We start from the raw sequence: 17,383 nt of genomic DNA on the forward strand, positions 1-17,383 counted from the left end.
ACAATTTCATCATAACAGAGCAAAACAATAACATAATAACAATTTAACAACAACAATTTCAACTTCATATATTCTTGGATTCCATTTCCCATCTGCCCCAGCTAGCATGGCCAACGATAAGGGATAATGGGAGCTGAAGTCCTACAACTTCTTCAGAAAACATCCTTGCTTAATTCCAGCATGACTTCTCCTTCCTTAGGTCTTTGGCAACAATGAAGGTGCTCTGTAATTCAATAACAATTCTATCTGGTCAAAGAAAGGAGTGGTCATGGAAGAAGATCTGCCAAGTCCAAATCTATCAGTCTCATAATAGCAGAGCAGAAGCGGAGTGGAAGGGGAGCATTACTACTATTTTTTGTCATAACTACCACTGGAGCATCAAAGGAGTAGGGGGAAACAATTGCTTTGGACGCACTTTGACAGCTCTGTTAGAGAGTGGCTTGCCTTGTTTTCCCAAGCTTCAGATGCTTGCCCTGTGTCCTATAATGGGGAAACAAACATTTATAACTTGGGGAGCGGAAATGGATGAAAATTTGCAGACATAAACTTCTTCTAAAGAGGTGCAAGGATTTTAGAGTGAGAAAAAACTGCACTTGATATACACACCAATGTCACATAAGAACACAAGAAGTGTCCCACTCAGTCAGGCCAAAGGGCCAACATAGTAGAGTAGCCTGCTCTCACAGGGGCAACCAGACACCTATGGGAAGCATACAAGCAGAATCTGAGAGCAATATTCTTCTCCCAACTTGTGATTCCCAGCTCCTGTTATGTACAGGTAGTACAAAGCTGATTAGGACAGTGATGGATATGGGCATGAAGCATCAGAAGCATATTTTTGCTTGGGAAACTGGTTGGTGGGCTTGCCTTTGTGGCACCCAGTGTCTTTGTTATGTGTATGCAAGTTCTCACTCTTCATTTAAGAGCCAACAAGCCCAGCAAATCATTGTAGGCTGATCTTTAGAGCAATTTGCTAATATGAGAAGATTGGAGACTGAGGAGTCAGCTCTTCTCTACTCACCCACCCCAAATCTTATGCATACCATTTAGCATAGTCAGGAATGAAACAAGAGGAGTGTAGCCTGGGATCATTTAGATTTGGCAGAGTATCCTAGCTGTGATTTACTGAGGTCTATGAGACCAATTTCTATTTTTGATGTTCTAGAGTTACTTATCCTTTCCCCCATTCACCTGATTTACTTCTTTCTTTGGCTTCATCTTTGCTCATTTACAACTGAAACAGACTGCCATAATGATGCTTCCTTGCAATATTTCTGCCTTTATTTTCAGTGATGGAGAACCAGACAAATGTGAATGATTTTATCCTCATGGGTCTGACTAATGTCCCTGGACGGAAAACCTTCTTCTTCATCATCTTCTTGTTTGTCTACTTTGTTAGCATGGTAGGGAATGCCATCATTTTACTCATAGCACTGATTGAGCCACGCCTGCACATCCCCATGTACTTCTTTCTTGGGAATCTCTCTTGCCTTGACATATGCTACTCCACCGTCACTGTACCAAAGATGTTGACAGGCTTCCTCTTTGGATACCAGAAAATCTCTTTTATTGGATGCATGACACAGCTTCATTTTTTCCACTTCCTGGGTAGCAGTGAAGCTTTGCTCCTGGGTGTCATGGCCTATGACCGCTATGTAGCAATATGTAATCCACTGCGTTACACTGCCATTATGAACAAGAAGGCTTGCCTTTTCTTGGCCATGGCTACCTGGACCACTGGATTCCTCCATGCTCTCATGCACACCATAATGACGTCTCGGGTCCATTTCTGTGGCCCCAACATAGTCCAGCACTTCTTCTGTGACATTAAACCCCTTTTGAGATTGGCGTGCTGTAGCACCATTCTTAACCTCCAGCTCCTCAACATTGTTACAGGCCTAATTGTTGTGCTCCCTTTCCTCCTAACATTTCTTTCTTACACCTACATCCTCTCCTTCCTCTTCTTAAAAGTAAAGTCTAAGGAAAGCAGAGCTAAAGCCTTCTCCACATGTGCCTCACATATCACAGTTGTGACTCTTTTCTATGCAGGGGCGATCTTGACTTACGTTCCCCCCTCCTCAGGAGAATCCCTAAAGCAAGAAATCATGGTCACTCTCATGTACACTGTTGTCACTCCAGTTCTGAATCCTCTGATTTACACTCTAAGGAATCAAGAAGTGAAAACTGCTATTAAGAAATTAATAAATCAAAAGTGCAGGGCTTAAATATGGACTTAATAGTTTGTTATTGCCCTTGTTTCAGAGAAATGATATTGGCCGTGGAAGGTCATAAGATGCAGCTAGGCACAGAGAATGTCAAAAGATCCTCATAACCACTTTTAGGCTTTCCTGTGTTGAACTAAGGGAGGGGGCAGCTATAGCTGGATTCTGTATTGGTGGGTGGGATATTTTCATGCAATGGGCATGAATTTTGTAAATCTTTTTAGCAGATCAAATCCACAGGTCTTTTATATTGTGTCTTTCCAAGCTACAGTAAGTAACAATCTGTTGGATGGATCTGGTCTCTGAAACTGGTTCAACCTCACAAAAGGTCTACAATAGGGATATAGAACAATCCAGATGCTCTTGGACTGTACCTCCAATAATCCCAGTCATCATTGCCAATAACCAAAGAATATGAGCGTTGTGGTCCAAGAACAAATGGAAAGCTAATGCTTCCCATCCTTGGTCTACAGACTTTCATAATGAATCATTATGATGATTCCCCTTTCCTGTACACACCTAAAAATGTATGTAACACACAGAAAAAGCCAACATGCCTTTAAAATATGAATACCATGTGAGCATGCCTGTAGGGCTTGTCTGTAGATCATAGGCAAGTGTATACTCTATGGCCAAACTCTCTGCTGCAATGTAATGCAGGTAAGATCTTTGGGGTAGATCTTGATTGATGGAAGGCATGGTCCTTATTCAATGTTGAAAACAAAAATTATTTCACTGTGGGATAAAGGGAACTGATATGCCTCTGTAATTTCATCAAAAAGAAAGGGAGGGAGGAATGTGACTGTACTTGCATTGCCAGAAGTATGTGTAAATGGTTAGTTTTTGGGAAACAGCAATCTGTGTTGCTGAAGAGATATCATACTGGCAGGTCCAAAATTCATTGTACTGGCAGTAAGGGCCAAAATGCTCTCACTACTCTATTTTCAGTTTATCAAAAGAAGCATGTGCATATGCAGATCATATCCAGTTCAGATGTGATACAGCAGTTGGAATTCTACCCTGGCAACTGAGATGACATCTGAGAATAAAACCAAGAAGCTAGGAGCTGATCCAAAGCCCAGATCTGATGGAAAGAGGGTATCATTGTAAGCAGGTATAAACAAATAAAAGCAACATTCAGCTGAAAAAGCAATCTCTTGGGAAAATGAGGGGCTCCTGTGACACCTTGGTTACAGAACATAGTTTGTCTAGGCTAAGATGAGCAAATCTGTCAACTACATTTTCCCTCAGTTTCTCATTTTCCCAACTTATTTTCACTTTCCACATCAGTTTGCATTATTTAAAGTCCTCGTGAAAATTCTCCAATTTCAGTGTGAATTTCTCCTGATTGCCACATGTTTGTATGGGATTTCTCCTGATATACCATTTCCCCCTACTATAATAAAATTTTGTGTGCTACTTCCACAAATATGTCACTTTACACTGGTGTATGCATTTTTGTACATATTACTTGGGTGGCATTGCTAAATTCAAAGAAGTTACCATTTTAAAGCATGGCTGTGTTTTGTTTTGCTGATTGCTTCACAAAGTATGAATTAATTTGCTTTTTAATGAGAAATTACCCACAAATGGGTCTGAACTGTTGGAAAGGAGGCAATGGTGTGGTGTTCCACACCCAATTTGTATAATTCAAGCAAGAAAGAAGGTGAACTGTGCAGTGAAATGCAAAGTTGAGTTATTGGGTGGATTCTTGATTTGGCACCCCAACACCACCTTTGATAAAGAGATGTCAGAGACTGGACTGAGGGGGATGAGACTGAGGAGGAATGGTGGATACTCCGCCCCCCCCTTTCTCCTGAAGCTGTGGTTTGAGGAAGGTCACAGCTCAGAGACAGGTGAACAGAAGAGTTGGGAGGTGTTGGGAGAAAAGGGCGAGACAGAGACACATTCTCACAGAACAGCATTTCTGATGCCCCCTCCTTCTCCCAGAACCTGGCATGCATTGAAAGTGGAAGAGCAAAGGACTCAGAGACAATTAGACCCTGGCGGCCACTGTAAGGTGAAGTGCTGTTGCTAGGAAGGGAGGGAGGAGGAGCTCAGTTGGAGCAACACCATTAACTTAAGAGGCAGTGTACAGAGGCCTCTTGCCATGAATATTGAATAAAGACTCAGTAAGAGCTTCCTTGTCTACTTCCTTGACTGTCTACTGTGAGAGGGGAAAGGATCAGAATTCACTGAAACCTGACAAGAGGCCGTGTTTAGACATAATGGTAGTTGCTCAGATGACAGTTTAGGTTGGCCCTACTCTTGTTTTAGGGGGTTGTAAGCTTCTGCCTGAGCCTCCAGAGGAAATGGGTATCCCATTAAAGGGATCTGGGAGGAGGTGCTACTCTTCAGACACCTAGGCATGGGCTAGGGCCATAGCACTCCTTAAGACAGTTCTCCTGTGGGGGTGATCCATTTGGATGTACTGTATGTTACAGGTCCTCCTCGTCTCAGGAGCAACCCCCTTTGGAAATACTTCCAGCAGCTGGGCTGGGTGTTAATGGTTATACCCAGTGTGTTTGCCAAACCTATTACACCTGTGAATAATAAAAGTTGTGGCCTTATTTGACCCCCAAAATTATTATTGTGTATTGATTGGTTCTTTTCCTAAATCAGGGGACATCAGGGTAGTGGTGGTGCATGGGCACATGAGGAGAAAATCTGTACGCAGCTTCCAAGGCGCAAATACAATTACATTATGATGGATTCTGTACTCAAGAATGTGGGCCTTATAAAATAATATTCTAAAAATAAAATTGGCCATTAAAAACAGCTTGGCAGAATTTATTGATTCCACAAATTGTGTTCTCAAAAGCACACTTTATATTCTCAAAGGCACACAGTGTTTATTTTCTCAAAACCAAGAGATTTATAGACTCTATTCCCACATGAAGAGGTACTAAATTAATGAATGTAGCTGATTTCCCCAATGACAGCCAACAATCTTTAACAAGCTGGGCACATGTTGCATATTAAGTCTTAGGCTTACACATTCACGTGGGGTCACACAGCAATCAGAGTGTATTTCTTTTGTCTCCTTTAAATACTTCCTTCATACCACTTAACATCAGTCTCATGTTCAGTCATTTAAGGGAAAAGCAAACTCATCAAGGTAGGCGCCGTCTGCAGCTTGAAAGAACACACTATATAGCTGGATGTTAATATGGCAATTTATGTTCATCCAATTCTTTACTCCCAGGGTGAAATTATGCATGTTACAGCCTGCTTTTGTGAAAACTACAGCTGATAAACATGAGTAAAGAACACAATAGAAAAATGAAATGCTCATGATGATAAAGTAAAGCAAAGGGTTGAAACTGGTGCTAGTGCTAGTACGATAAGACCATTTGAAGTTAATGAACATAACTTGGGTTCAATAATTTAAATGAGTGTTTGCTGCAACTCGAAAAACTGAATTGGCAAACATTAATTAATTGGTAAACATTAATCTTGATCAATGCTATCTGTAACTATTATTTGTCCAAATGTGGATTTCAGATGATCCTGAAAGAGTCATACTGGAAGGAGAACACAGGTACAATTTTGCTGTAGTTATTTATGTAATGATATGCTAAAATGTGAGTGTCTTTTTCTGGGGGTAGGAGGGGATGGCTCTGCGACTGGGATGGCGATAAAATTGTCCCTGATTTGACCAAAAATACTGTTTCTTGACTGTTATGCATCAGACAGGTTGGAGGGTTGTGCGACACCTGGGCACGCAAGTAATGATTATGGTTGTAGGAAAAATAAAATCATTTCCCTATAAAGAATGTAAGTGGGTTTAGAATTAGACTGGGGTTTTATCTGCTTATGTTTGTAGAGATTTCAGACACAGTCATACCTCGAGTTGCATTTGCTTCACATTGCCTTTTTCCAGGTTATGGGTTCGCCGGTTCACGCATGCGCAGAAGTGCTCTATCCCGTCACACGCACAAGCAGAAGTGGTGTTCTACTTATGGACTTTTCAGGGTGCGAACGGCACCCCGGAAGTGTTCCCGTTTATAAGCAGAGGAACCACTGTATAGGTAAATAGCTTGAATGGTACTCATCTACCTTTCTTTCTCCCTGCTGTCTTTTAGAGATGAAGAACCAAACAGAGGTGAGAGCATTCATCTTGACGGGCCTAACCAATCTCTGGGCTGTTCAGTGTACACTCTTTGTCACCTTCCTGATGCTATATTTAGCCAGCCTATTGGGGAATGCATCTATTGTGCTTGTTGCAATAGTTGAGCCAAAGCTGCACACTCCCATGTACTTTTTTCTTGGAAACCTTTCCTGCCTTGACATCTTCTTTACCACAACCACAGTTCCAAAGATGCTAGCTGGTTTTCTGTTGCCAGTCCAAACCATTTCCTTTGGCGGTTGCATGGCACAACTCCACTTTTTCCATTTCTTGGGCAGCAGTGAAGCCATTCTTCTTGGAGTAATGGCATTTGATCGCTATGTAGCAATATGCAACCCTTTGGGTTACTCCATCATCATGCGCAAGCAGGTCTGCCAAATCATGGCAACAGCCACATGGTCTACTGCTTTTTTTCATGCCCTGATGCATGCAGTGGCAACTGCCCGTTTGCCCTTCTGTGGGCCCAATCACATTGAACACTTTTTTTGTGAAATCAAGCCTTTGCTGAAACTGGCCTGTGGTAGTACTCACCTGAATCTCTTACTTCTTAATATTGTAACCAGTTGCATTGTCATGGGACCTTTCATTGCCACACTCCTCTCCTACTTCTACATTATCATTTTTCTTCTCTTCAAAGCACAATCCCAAACTGGTCGGCAGAAAGCTTTCTCCACCTGTGGATCCCATCTGATGGTGGTTGGATTGATGTACGTGCCAGTGTTGTTTAACTACATGCTTCCTTCTGTGGGTAATGCTTCTCAAAGGGATATGATGGTGACCCTCATATACAGTGCTGTTACACCAGTTTTGAACCCACTTATCTATACATTGAGGAACCAGGAAGTCAAAACTGCCTTGTTGAAGATTCTGGGAAGAAGGTTTTTGACATTTCACTGAAAGGAAATGATCAAAAGAGGCTTTATTGGTTTGTTCTTGTTCTGGTTTTAATTATATTTTTGTGGTTCTTTGGTGTATTTTTATGTTGAGAATCACCCTGAGATCTACAAATGCAGACCCTCCAAGTGTCCCTAATTTCCAGGGACATCCCTGATTTAGAGAAGCCATCCTGGTTTCTGATAAGATCCCAGAATCTCCCACTTTTCCTTAAGACGTCCCTATTTTCATTGGAGAAATATTGGAGGGTATCTGACCCCTGAGCCATGTGAAGGCAATCTGTTTAGGAAATGTGTTTTTTTAATGTTTTATTATGATTTTATGTACCGTATGTTGGGAGCTGCCCAGAGGCAACCCAGTAAGATGTGTGGGGTATAAATAGTAAAATTATCATTATGGAATGGGATGTCCCTACTTTCATTGGAGAAATTTTGGAGGGTATGCAAATGAAGGGTGGTATAAAATTTAATAAATAAATGCAAATAAATAAACTGAGGAACTTTGTCTGAAGCTTACATCACTTTTAAGAGCCTAACAGAACAATCATAGTATTTAACAAAAGCATGTTCCCAAAATTAGTCTTGATAACATTATAAACACGTTTCCAGTTTAACTCAACACAAGTCCACTATAACTTAATAACTCCACGTATTGAAGTTTCATACTGAGCTCACCAAAATTATGTGGATGGGAAGGCAAAAAGGAAATGAAAGTTGGGGTGAAATTTCCCTATTTTCAAAAGTATTATGAGACATGATAAAATCAACCAATACGATATATTCCTTTAGTTGTCAACAATACCCATTTGCTGCCTACAAAGAACAAACTGATGAGCCTTTCCCAAACTAATAAATGGATACAGATCTGATATATTAAAAAAGGCAACATGAAGAAACCAATGGGTAAAAAAGTTACTGGCCTGAGAAGAACTACAAAAGAATTTCAAAGATGGACTCCAGCATGAAATTTCATAGCTGGAATTCATCAGCAAGTTTTCATCAACAAGAATTCATCAGCAAGCTCAAAATTTTCTCTCTCACTCTAGACAATATCATATAAAACAAACAATTAACATACCATCTCAAAAGACCTTATTAATCATTTATGTTTTCAAAAACAAAGGAATTCTCATATGACATGAAAAATCTCTAAAGGGAGGTTGGTTTTTTTTTTTCCAAAGGAGGGTAGATGTGATAAAATGAGCACTCTCAAAAGTATACAAAGAAGCTATATCTCTCCTCTGCTTTAATATGAGTGTGGGCAAACTGATGATAATATCTTACTCTGGTTCTGTGGATTTTAATCTATTTACAAGTTGAATATCTAGACTGAAAGAAGTATATAGTTTGCTAAGGTAAGAGCTGCAGAAGCAAGCAACTTTTTAAAAAAGATAACAAAAATGCATTCAGTATGTGGATCCCTTAACTACAGGGTTGCCATATTTCAAAAAATTGAGCTGTTTTTAAACAAACTCCAAGATTATTGAGCTTTTTTTCTTTCTTTTTTTACAAAAACGCAAAAAACTTACAATTTTCGGTCAACTTGTCTAAGATCCAATATAAAGAGCCTGTTGGAAATGACTCTGGGATGTCAATTCCACCTTTGAAATCCCGGTAATGAAATCCCAGGAAAATCCAGAAATAAGGTAAAGGTAAAGGGACCCCAGACCATTAGGTCCAGTCGTGACCGACTCTGGGGTTGCGGCGCTCATCTCACTTTATTGGCCAAGGGAGCTGGTGTACAGCTTCCGGGTCATGTGGTCAGCATGACTAAGCCACTTCGGCAAACCAGAGCAGCGCATGAAAACGCTGTTTACCTTCCTGCCGGAGCGATACCTATTTATCTACTTGCACTTTGACGTGCTTTCAAACTGCTAGGTTGGCAGGAGCAGGGAACGAGCAATGGGAGCTCACCCTGTCGTGGGGATTCGAACTGCCAATCTTCTGATCGGCAAGCCCTAGGCTCTGTGGTTTAACCCACAGCACCACCCACATCCCATCTACTTAGCAAATTTCAGATACCTTCATACCTTATTCTCCCCTATGGGTTGCATTACAGAAATAAAGGAATAAATGAGTTAAAAATTAGGAGTACAGTTCACACAGTGGAAAAAGTGGAATAGATGTGGGAAATGATACAAAGCATGATTTTTACAGTCTGCACATGTAAATCATGTCTCGTTTTCTGTCTCGTAGTAATACTGTTGTGCTAGTCTTCAATATTAACAATTACTTCAGCAATTAACAATTGATATTCAGCAATTAACAGTTTTAAACACTTGTCTCCATGCCAAGTAAAAATCTTTATCTGATTAAATGTTGCCTAATAACTAGTGGGTAATCCGCACTATACATCTAAAGCACAAGTGGTGCACATTTAAAGCACAGGACTTCTCCCAAACAACCCTGGGAAGTGTAAGTTCTTAGGAGTGCTAGAAATGGTAGCTCTGAGATGGAGTAGCTCTGTTTATGGTTGCCAGAAGTCCCTGTTTCCCGGGGACAGTCCCCGGATTTACAAATCTGTCCATGGACAAAATCTGTCCCTGGAATGTCCCCGGATTTCATTTAATGTCCCCAGATTTATAATATAGGTGTTGTAGATTTATTAGCAGGGAATGAATGTTGTGTGATTGGTTCAACGGCACAAGACACATCATATGGGGACCTCCGGCAAGGCAAAATGGCGGGCACCATGGCAGCGGGCAGCTCCTGAAGCCAGCCAGAGCCAACTGCGCTACCAGGTTGGCTTCGGGCTGCTGAGACTGTCACTGCCACAGCCACTGCCAAGGGGGAACTGGAGACGCTGGGCGCATCAACTGGGGAAACCATTGACACCTCCAATCCAAATCGAGCCTGGAGCGAGAGCACCTGGCCACCTGACCGACTACCGAGTGGTGCTCTGGGGCCAGGAAAACCCCAGAGCTGATGCAGAGAGAAGGAGGAGAGGAGAAGGAGAAGGGAGGGAGAGAAAGAGGAAGGAGAAAAAAGAGGTGAGCCCTGAACTTGCTGCGCCACTGCTGCTGCTGAAGAGGAGAAGTAGGAGAGCACTGGGAGGGCAAGGACACATGGCCAAGCCCAGGCCCAAGCTGAGCCTACTCCACAGCGGCTAGCACTCCAAGAGAGCAGGTTGGGGCCTAGAGGAATGCCATGTGACAGAGGAGACCACAGAAGAGGACATATTACTTCATAATAATAATAATAATAATAATAATAATAATAATAATAATATCTTTTTAAAATAACCTTTTTCTCCCCGGATTCTTTGAAAAAAAAAGTGTCCTCGGATTCTTTGAAAAAAATCTGGTAACCTTACTATAGTTCCTACAATTTTTGTGGTGAATAATGTTTCAAATGTGTGCTGAACATGCTTTAGGTGTATAATATGGACCTTCCATAAATTTCACTATCTTTCATTTTCTTTGTTCCTTTGCATGCAACTGGGGCAATGAGTTTCCCATGTTTGCAGCTGTCCCATTGTACTGTAACTTTAAGTGCAGTTTGATGTTGAGCAACTTTGCAGCTAATAATGTTTAACTCAATGTCTTTTTTCTTGGGGGGAAAGTGACATCAAACTTCCCATAATGACACAGCTACAGGGGCCAGTTAAAGCTGCCAGTCTGAATCAACAAGAACAAACCTTTTTGTAGTTTATGGAACACTTGTTGTTTTTGTTATTTTCTACACATTTAACAAATGAAAGGAAGGGGGAACAAAAAGAAACATGGGACACATCTGAAGAAGCCAGTTTGGTTGTTTGGTGAGCACTCTGGTGAGTTGAGTCTTTTAAAGGATGTGCATATGAAATGGAAGGAGGGGAATATAACCACAGACCAATGCAATAGATAGCCCAAGCCTGTAAGTGTGATGTAAGGCAGGTTTACAAAGGTTGCTAAAACAATGACAAAGCAATGCAAAGTGATTCCTTGGTTATGTTCAGAGCAAGAAAAAGAAGTGAGGGATACGTTTATTGCTTGGACAAGACAGTGAAGTGTTAACAGGTGATGGAGAGAAGGTGCAACCACTAATTTTTTTTTGCTTTGCACTTCTCCCACAGTGGGAATGGTGTTCTACCTGGGAATAGCAAGAGAGAGAAAGAGAGTGTGTGTAGGATAGAAGAGACTCTAACAAACTCATTTCATACAAAATGTGATTGATTATTCAATATGTCACTAACTGTGTTTCTCTAATTCAGGGGCGGCCAATGCAGTACCCTCCAGAAGATGCTATTACTCACTCAATTCCTGAACAAACTGGCTAGAGCTAGTGGCAGTTGGAGTCCAACAACATCTTGAGGGCACCACTTTGACTATCCCTGCGCTAATGAAAATTCATCACTCTTTCAGGAATGACAGAGTGAGATAAATATCGCATCAGATGTATTCCACCCTGCATTCAGCGCTCTACTTAGCATCATGAAGATGGAAGAAATGATGGAGATTATTTAATCCAACACTCTGGACTTCTGCTGAAATACTACATACTTTGAAAATAATCTTCCAGCCTTTCTATCTCATATTGTTTTCCTTAAAATTAATTTTAAAACTGACCAGGGAAAGAAGCCTTGTCAAATTGCCTTCATGGCTTCAGTCTCAACACCACAATCCATTGTCTTTCAATTCATTCATCACTACAGTACATTCTCTTCTAATTCCATTCTAAAACCACTGGCCTATTTCCCCCCATTTTTATTTTTTTTATCTGCACAGAGATGGGGAACCAGACAGAGGTCTACGAGTTCATTCTCTTGGGTATAGCAAATGACCACAGACAGCAACACATGCTTTTCACAGTCTTCCTGCTGCTCTATGTGGCCTGCTTGCTAGGAAATGGGGCCATTTTGGCAGTAGTCCTGGTTGAGCAACGCCTTCACACCCCCATGTATTTTTTCCTTGGAAATCTCTCTTGCCTTGATATATGTTGCTCCACAGTTACTGTACCCAAAATGCTGAATGGCTTCCTAAAGAGGCACAACACTATCTCCTTTATTGGTTGCCTGACTCAACTGCACTTCTTCCACTTCCTGGGCAGCAGTGAAGGCATGCTTCTGGGAGTCATGGCATATGACCGCTATGTGGCCATATGCAACCCTCTGCGTTACACCATCATCATGAATAAATGGGCTTGCCTTGCACTAGCTGTGGCTACCTGGGCCGCAGGCTTCTTTCATGCCCTAATGCACACAGTAGTCACTTCCCGGCTGTGGTTCTGTGGCCCCAATCTTATCCAGCACTTTTTCTGTGACATCAAGCCCCTGCTAGAATTGGCTTGCAGTAGCACGGCCCTCAACATGACCCTCCTCAATGTTGTCACAAGTTGCATTGCTCTAGGTTCCTTCTTTCTCACTCTCCTTTCTTATCTCTATATCATCTCCTTCCTCTTCTTCAAAGTCCAGTCATGGCAGAGCCGTTGGAAGGCCTTCTCAACCTGTGCTTCTCACCTAACAGTGGTAGCACTTTTGTATGTTCCAGTTATTTTCAACTACATGCTTGCCTCTACTGGTGAATCTTCGGAAAGGGAAATGAGCATCACTCTGTTGTACAGTGTGGTCACACCTGTTTTAAACCCCTTGATCTACACTTTGAGGAATCAAGAGGTAAAATCTGCTCTGAGGAAAATATTATGCAGAAAAATTATCTTTCAAACATAGGAAGCTGGCTTATACAGAATTGGATCATTGCTCTATTTGACTAACTGATTATGGCTCTCCAGGGTGTAAGACAGGGTCCTCTCCTAGTCTTACCTGGAGATGCTGAGGAATAAATCAAAGATGGTAGCCTGAGCCATACTTTCGAACTTTGAGTCATGCCATGTAACTTACCCACAAAACAGTTTCTAATGAACTGTTAGAAAGGAGGTAATGCTGTGGTGTCCCCAAACAGGTTTGCACAAATCAGAGGTCTTGTTTAGACATGACGGTGTCCACCTGTCAGCTGCAGGGAATAATGCCCGGAGGCTTAAAGGCCTGGTTGAAAATGTGATTGGTTTGATGACAAGCCAAAAGTGCTTGGCTCATGTGGCAGTTTAGGCATTTGCTTGGCCTTAGTCTTGGTGGAGGGCAGGCTGTAATCCTCTGCTTGTTCCACCAAAGGAAAGAGGTATCCCATTAAAGGGATCCAGGAAGATGCCTAGGAGGGAGCTATGGTCATTGAACCCCTTAAGGTGGTTCTCTTGTGGGGGTGACCCATTTTGATGTATGTTATAGGTCCTCCTGGTCTCAGGGGCAAACCCCTTTGGAAATACTTCCAGCAGCCAGGCTGGATGTTAATGGTTATACCCAATGCTACGCCAAACCTATTACATTTGCAATGAATAAAAGTTGTGGACTTTTTTGACCCCAAAATGTAAATGTTGTGTCTTGACTGGTTCTTTTCCTAAATCAGGAATCATTGCATGTGGTGGGGCCTGGGCACACAACTTCTAAAGAGAGGAGAGAATGGTGTTAAGATGGACTATCTACTAAAAAATGTGAGCCTTTTAAAAAATTGTTGAACGAGCAAACATTGATGATGTTAAAAATAATCTTGGTCATTAAAAACAACGTAGCAGAATATATGGATTGCATAATTTTTGTATTCTCAAAAGCACACTTTGTATCATCGAAAGCACAAATTGTTTATTTTCTCAAAATAAAGAGCATTGTGGACTCAATTCCCACATGAGCAATCAAAAGGCACTAAATTAATGAATGTAGCTAATTTACCCAACGGCGGCCAACAATCTTAACAAGCTGGGCACATGTTGCATACTAAAATTGTGTGGGCTCACACAGCAATCAGAGTGTTGTTGTTGTTGCTTTGTCTCCTTTAAATACTGTACTTCCTTCATACCACTTAATGCAGTCTCAAGTTCAATGGACAAGCGGACTTATCAAAGTAGGTGCTGTCTGCAGCTTGAAAGAATGCACTATATAGCTATCTGTTAATCAAGAAATGTATGCTCATCCCATTCTTTACTCCAAGGATGAAAGTATACAAGTTTGTGCTGACAGTCTGCATTTGTGGAAATCTACAGCTGATAAACCTGACTAAAGCACACAATAGAAAAATGAAATTTTAATTATGATAACACAGAGGAAAGGGTTTTATCCAGGTTACTCATTTCAGGAAATTATGCTTTGTAGTCACTTTAGGTTCCATATAAGTTGCATTAATTCTTTTTGCGAATCTATTTTCAAGGAGGAAGTGCCCGTCCATTGCATGCCTGACGTTTTCCTAAGGTTCTGTTACATATGTAGGGTGACTGGGAAATTAGTAGTTATATTTTAGACATTAGTTAAAGGAATTCTGTATGTATTTCTAAAGTCTTTAAAAGTTGTTACACACCTTTGTTCTGGGTCTTCCTTGCAAGGAGGGAGAGAACTCTGTTGCAACCGAAAAGAAAAATCTTCATTGCTTTCCAACTCCACTGAGGCACAGAGTCACACGAGGGAGCCAACAAAGGCAAAGCAAAACTGCTATAGAGTGGGGTCTGTGTGACTGGGCAGACCAGGCTTATTGCTTGGAGGCTCAGAGCTTCAATGGCTCTAGAGCCATGGTTCTCAACATGGGGCACATGCCCCACAAGGGCGATTTTTAAGGGTGGCAATTTGAGAATGAATTAGACCAAGTTAATAGGAGTTCACTTTTTGAATAATAAGAATTATATGTCACTGGGGTGGGGGTGGGGAATCAGGATTTCCGAGAGGCTTAGGAGGCTTAGGTGGCTTAGGTGGATCATGAGCAAAAAAAGTTGGGAACCACTGTTCTAGAGGCTTCACCCAGGGCAAAATTCCTGGCTAAACCCCTTCATTTCACCACTGCCGTAGTTATTTATGGAATCAGATACTAAAATGTTAGTGTCTTATAGAATCAAAGAGTTGGAAGAGATTCTGAGGATCATCTAATCTAATCCCTGCAATGCTATTCCTGTGTGATGGACAATGAAATATTCATATCTCAGTGTCTGTTTCTGTGGGTAACAGAAACAAGGACAAAACAATGCTTTTGTTGGATTATGAAGTCTTTAATACTGAAACTGAGTTATAATCAATACTGGGAGTTAATTTCCCAGTATTAATGTTGCTAGAGGCAGAATACCTTCTGCTGTGCTTCAGATGTGCTTTTTAAGCAGAGACTCATTGAGAATTTTGCAGCAAAGCCTGCATGTATAACATACAGTTAATACCTTACTTGAGCTGCAAAAGAGACATTATTATAATTATAATTATTATTATTATTATGCCACCCATCTGACTGGGTTGCCCCAGTCACTCTGGGCGTGTTCCAACAAAATATTAAAAACACAATAAAACATTAAACGTTAAAAACTTCCCTATACATTAGAGCACTCTCCAACATTTTGCATTTCTGTAATTACCATGTAGAAGTTCTAGATGTTATTTACACAAACTCAAAAATGTATCGTTAATGCAAGTTAATGATGTTTTGGATAGTTGTACTTCATTATTCTTTAGAAAGCTTACAGCATTTTTCATTAACAGCTTCCTGCTGGTTTTCTCTCATACAGAGTCTGGCTAGATTCTATTTTTAAGAGACTTAACCATTTTGGCTATGGTTTTTGTCCACTGTTTTCCTCCACCCCATTTTCTGGGAATTGTAGGTGGAAAAAGTGGAGCTGCACTGAGGTTCTGCTTGTGACCTGGAAATAGACATCTGGCCTACCACTGTGAGAACAGGATGCTGGGATAAATGTTCTTGTGAGTAAAGGCTCAGGAAGAGTGTCCCATGAGCTTCTCTGCATGTTTAAAAAGTCTGTAGATTTTACAAGTCATTCATCTGTATGATATGACTAGGGATCTCAAAAGTAATGAAAATGGCTGAAGGAAAAGAAAATCACTTCTCTAAGGGTGTTTAGAATTAGTTTTATCTGCTTATGTCTGTATGGATTTCTGGTACAGGTGAATAATACTCTACAGTGATCTCACCTACCTTTCTTCCTCCCTTTTAGTGACAAAGAACCAAACAGAGGTGAGAGAATTCATCTTGATGGGCCTGACCAATCTCTGGCAGCTTCAGTGTACACTCTTTGCCATCTTCCTGATGATGTATTTGGCCAGCCTACTGGGGAATGCAGCTATTGTGCTTGTTGCAATAGTTGAACCAAAGCTGCACACTCCCATGTACTTTTTTCTTGGAAACCTTTCCTGCCTTGACATCTTCTTTTCCACAGTCACTGTTCCAAAGATGCTAGCTGGTTTTCTGTTGCCAGTCCAAACCATTTCCTTTGCTGGCTGCATGGCCCAGCTCCACTTTTTCCATTTCTTGGGCAGCAGTGAAGCCATTCTTCTTGGAGTAATGGCATTTGATCGCTATGTAGCAATATGTAACCCCTTGCGTTACACCATCATAATGCGCAGGCAGGTCTGCCAACTCTTGGCAGCAGCCACTTGGTTTGCTGGCTTTTTTCATGCCCTGATGCATGCAGTGGCAACTGCCCGTCTGCCCTTCTGTGGGCCAAACCACATTGAACACTTTTTATGTGACATCAAGCCTTTGCTGAAACTGGCCTGTGGGAGCACCCACCTCAATCTCATGCTCCTCAACACTGTAGCTAGTTCCGTTGCCATGGGACCCTTCATTGCCACACTCCTCTCCTATTTCTATATTATCATTTTTCTTCTTTTCAAAGTGCAATCCCGAAGTGGTCGACAGAAAGCCTTCTCCACCTGCGGATCCCATTTGATGGTAGTTGGATTGATGTACGTGCCAGTGTTGTTTAACTACATGCTGCCCTCTGTGGAGAATGCTTCTCAAAGAGAAATGATGGTGACTCTCATATACAGTGCAGTTACCCCAGTTTTGAACCCACTTATTTATACACTGAGGAACCAGGAAGTCAAAACTGCTGTGGTAAAGATTTTCGGCAGAATATATCAGTTTCCACTGAAAGGAAAAAATCAAAAAAGACTTTGTGAATAATACTACACTAGGACAAGCATACACCAAAATTGAAACTCAAACTACTACAGTAATACAAGAAGAATAACAAGAAATAAATGGATTTTATAGTGCGGGACATCATTGCAGGTCTCTGAGATCAGCTAAAATCTTTTGTTTCAACATAGCATAATATAAGCCACCACTCTTAAGAAACCATATGAACATCATGGTCTCTTAGCTTTCTTTGAAAGTTCTGTTGAT

General features: G+C 41.3%; 3 protein-coding genes and 1 pseudogene across 4 annotated transcripts in view; 3 read left to right on the forward strand and 1 right to left on the reverse strand.

The window, feature by feature from the left end:
- The window catches only part of LOC309327030 (vomeronasal type-2 receptor 26-like), a gene marked incomplete at both ends in the record, with an annotated part of 336,857 nt that overhangs the window by 18,982 nt on the left and 300,492 nt on the right, over nt 1-17,383 (reverse strand). The window lies entirely within an intron of this gene.
- On the forward strand, nt 1,293-7,248 carry LOC309328460 (olfactory receptor 12D1-like; annotated as a pseudogene). The gene is made up of 2 exons: nt 1,293-1,614; nt 6,630-7,248. The product of its transcript is annotated as an olfactory receptor 12D1-like (transcript).
- LOC309328461 (olfactory receptor 12D1-like) lies at nt 11,953-12,891 on the forward strand (the record flags this gene model as incomplete). The annotated part of the gene is made up of 1 exon (XM_081838459.1): nt 11,953-12,891. The coding sequence occupies one exon, from the start codon at nt 11,953-11,955 to the stop codon at nt 12,889-12,891; it is 939 nt and encodes a 312-aa protein (XP_081694585.1).
- On the forward strand, nt 16,203-17,161 carry LOC309328462 (olfactory receptor 12D2-like; the record flags this gene model as incomplete). Its single annotated transcript, XM_081838460.1, has 1 exon — nt 16,203-17,161. The coding sequence occupies exon 1, from the start codon at nt 16,229-16,231 to the stop codon at nt 17,159-17,161; it is 933 nt and encodes a 310-aa protein (XP_081694586.1). The 5' UTR covers nt 16,203-16,228.

The sequence above is a fragment of the Podarcis erhardii genome (assembly GCF_964252035.2).
Source record: "Podarcis erhardii genome assembly, chromosome: 13".
NCBI classification, from domain to species: Eukaryota; Metazoa; Chordata; class Lepidosauria; order Squamata; family Lacertidae; genus Podarcis; species Podarcis erhardii.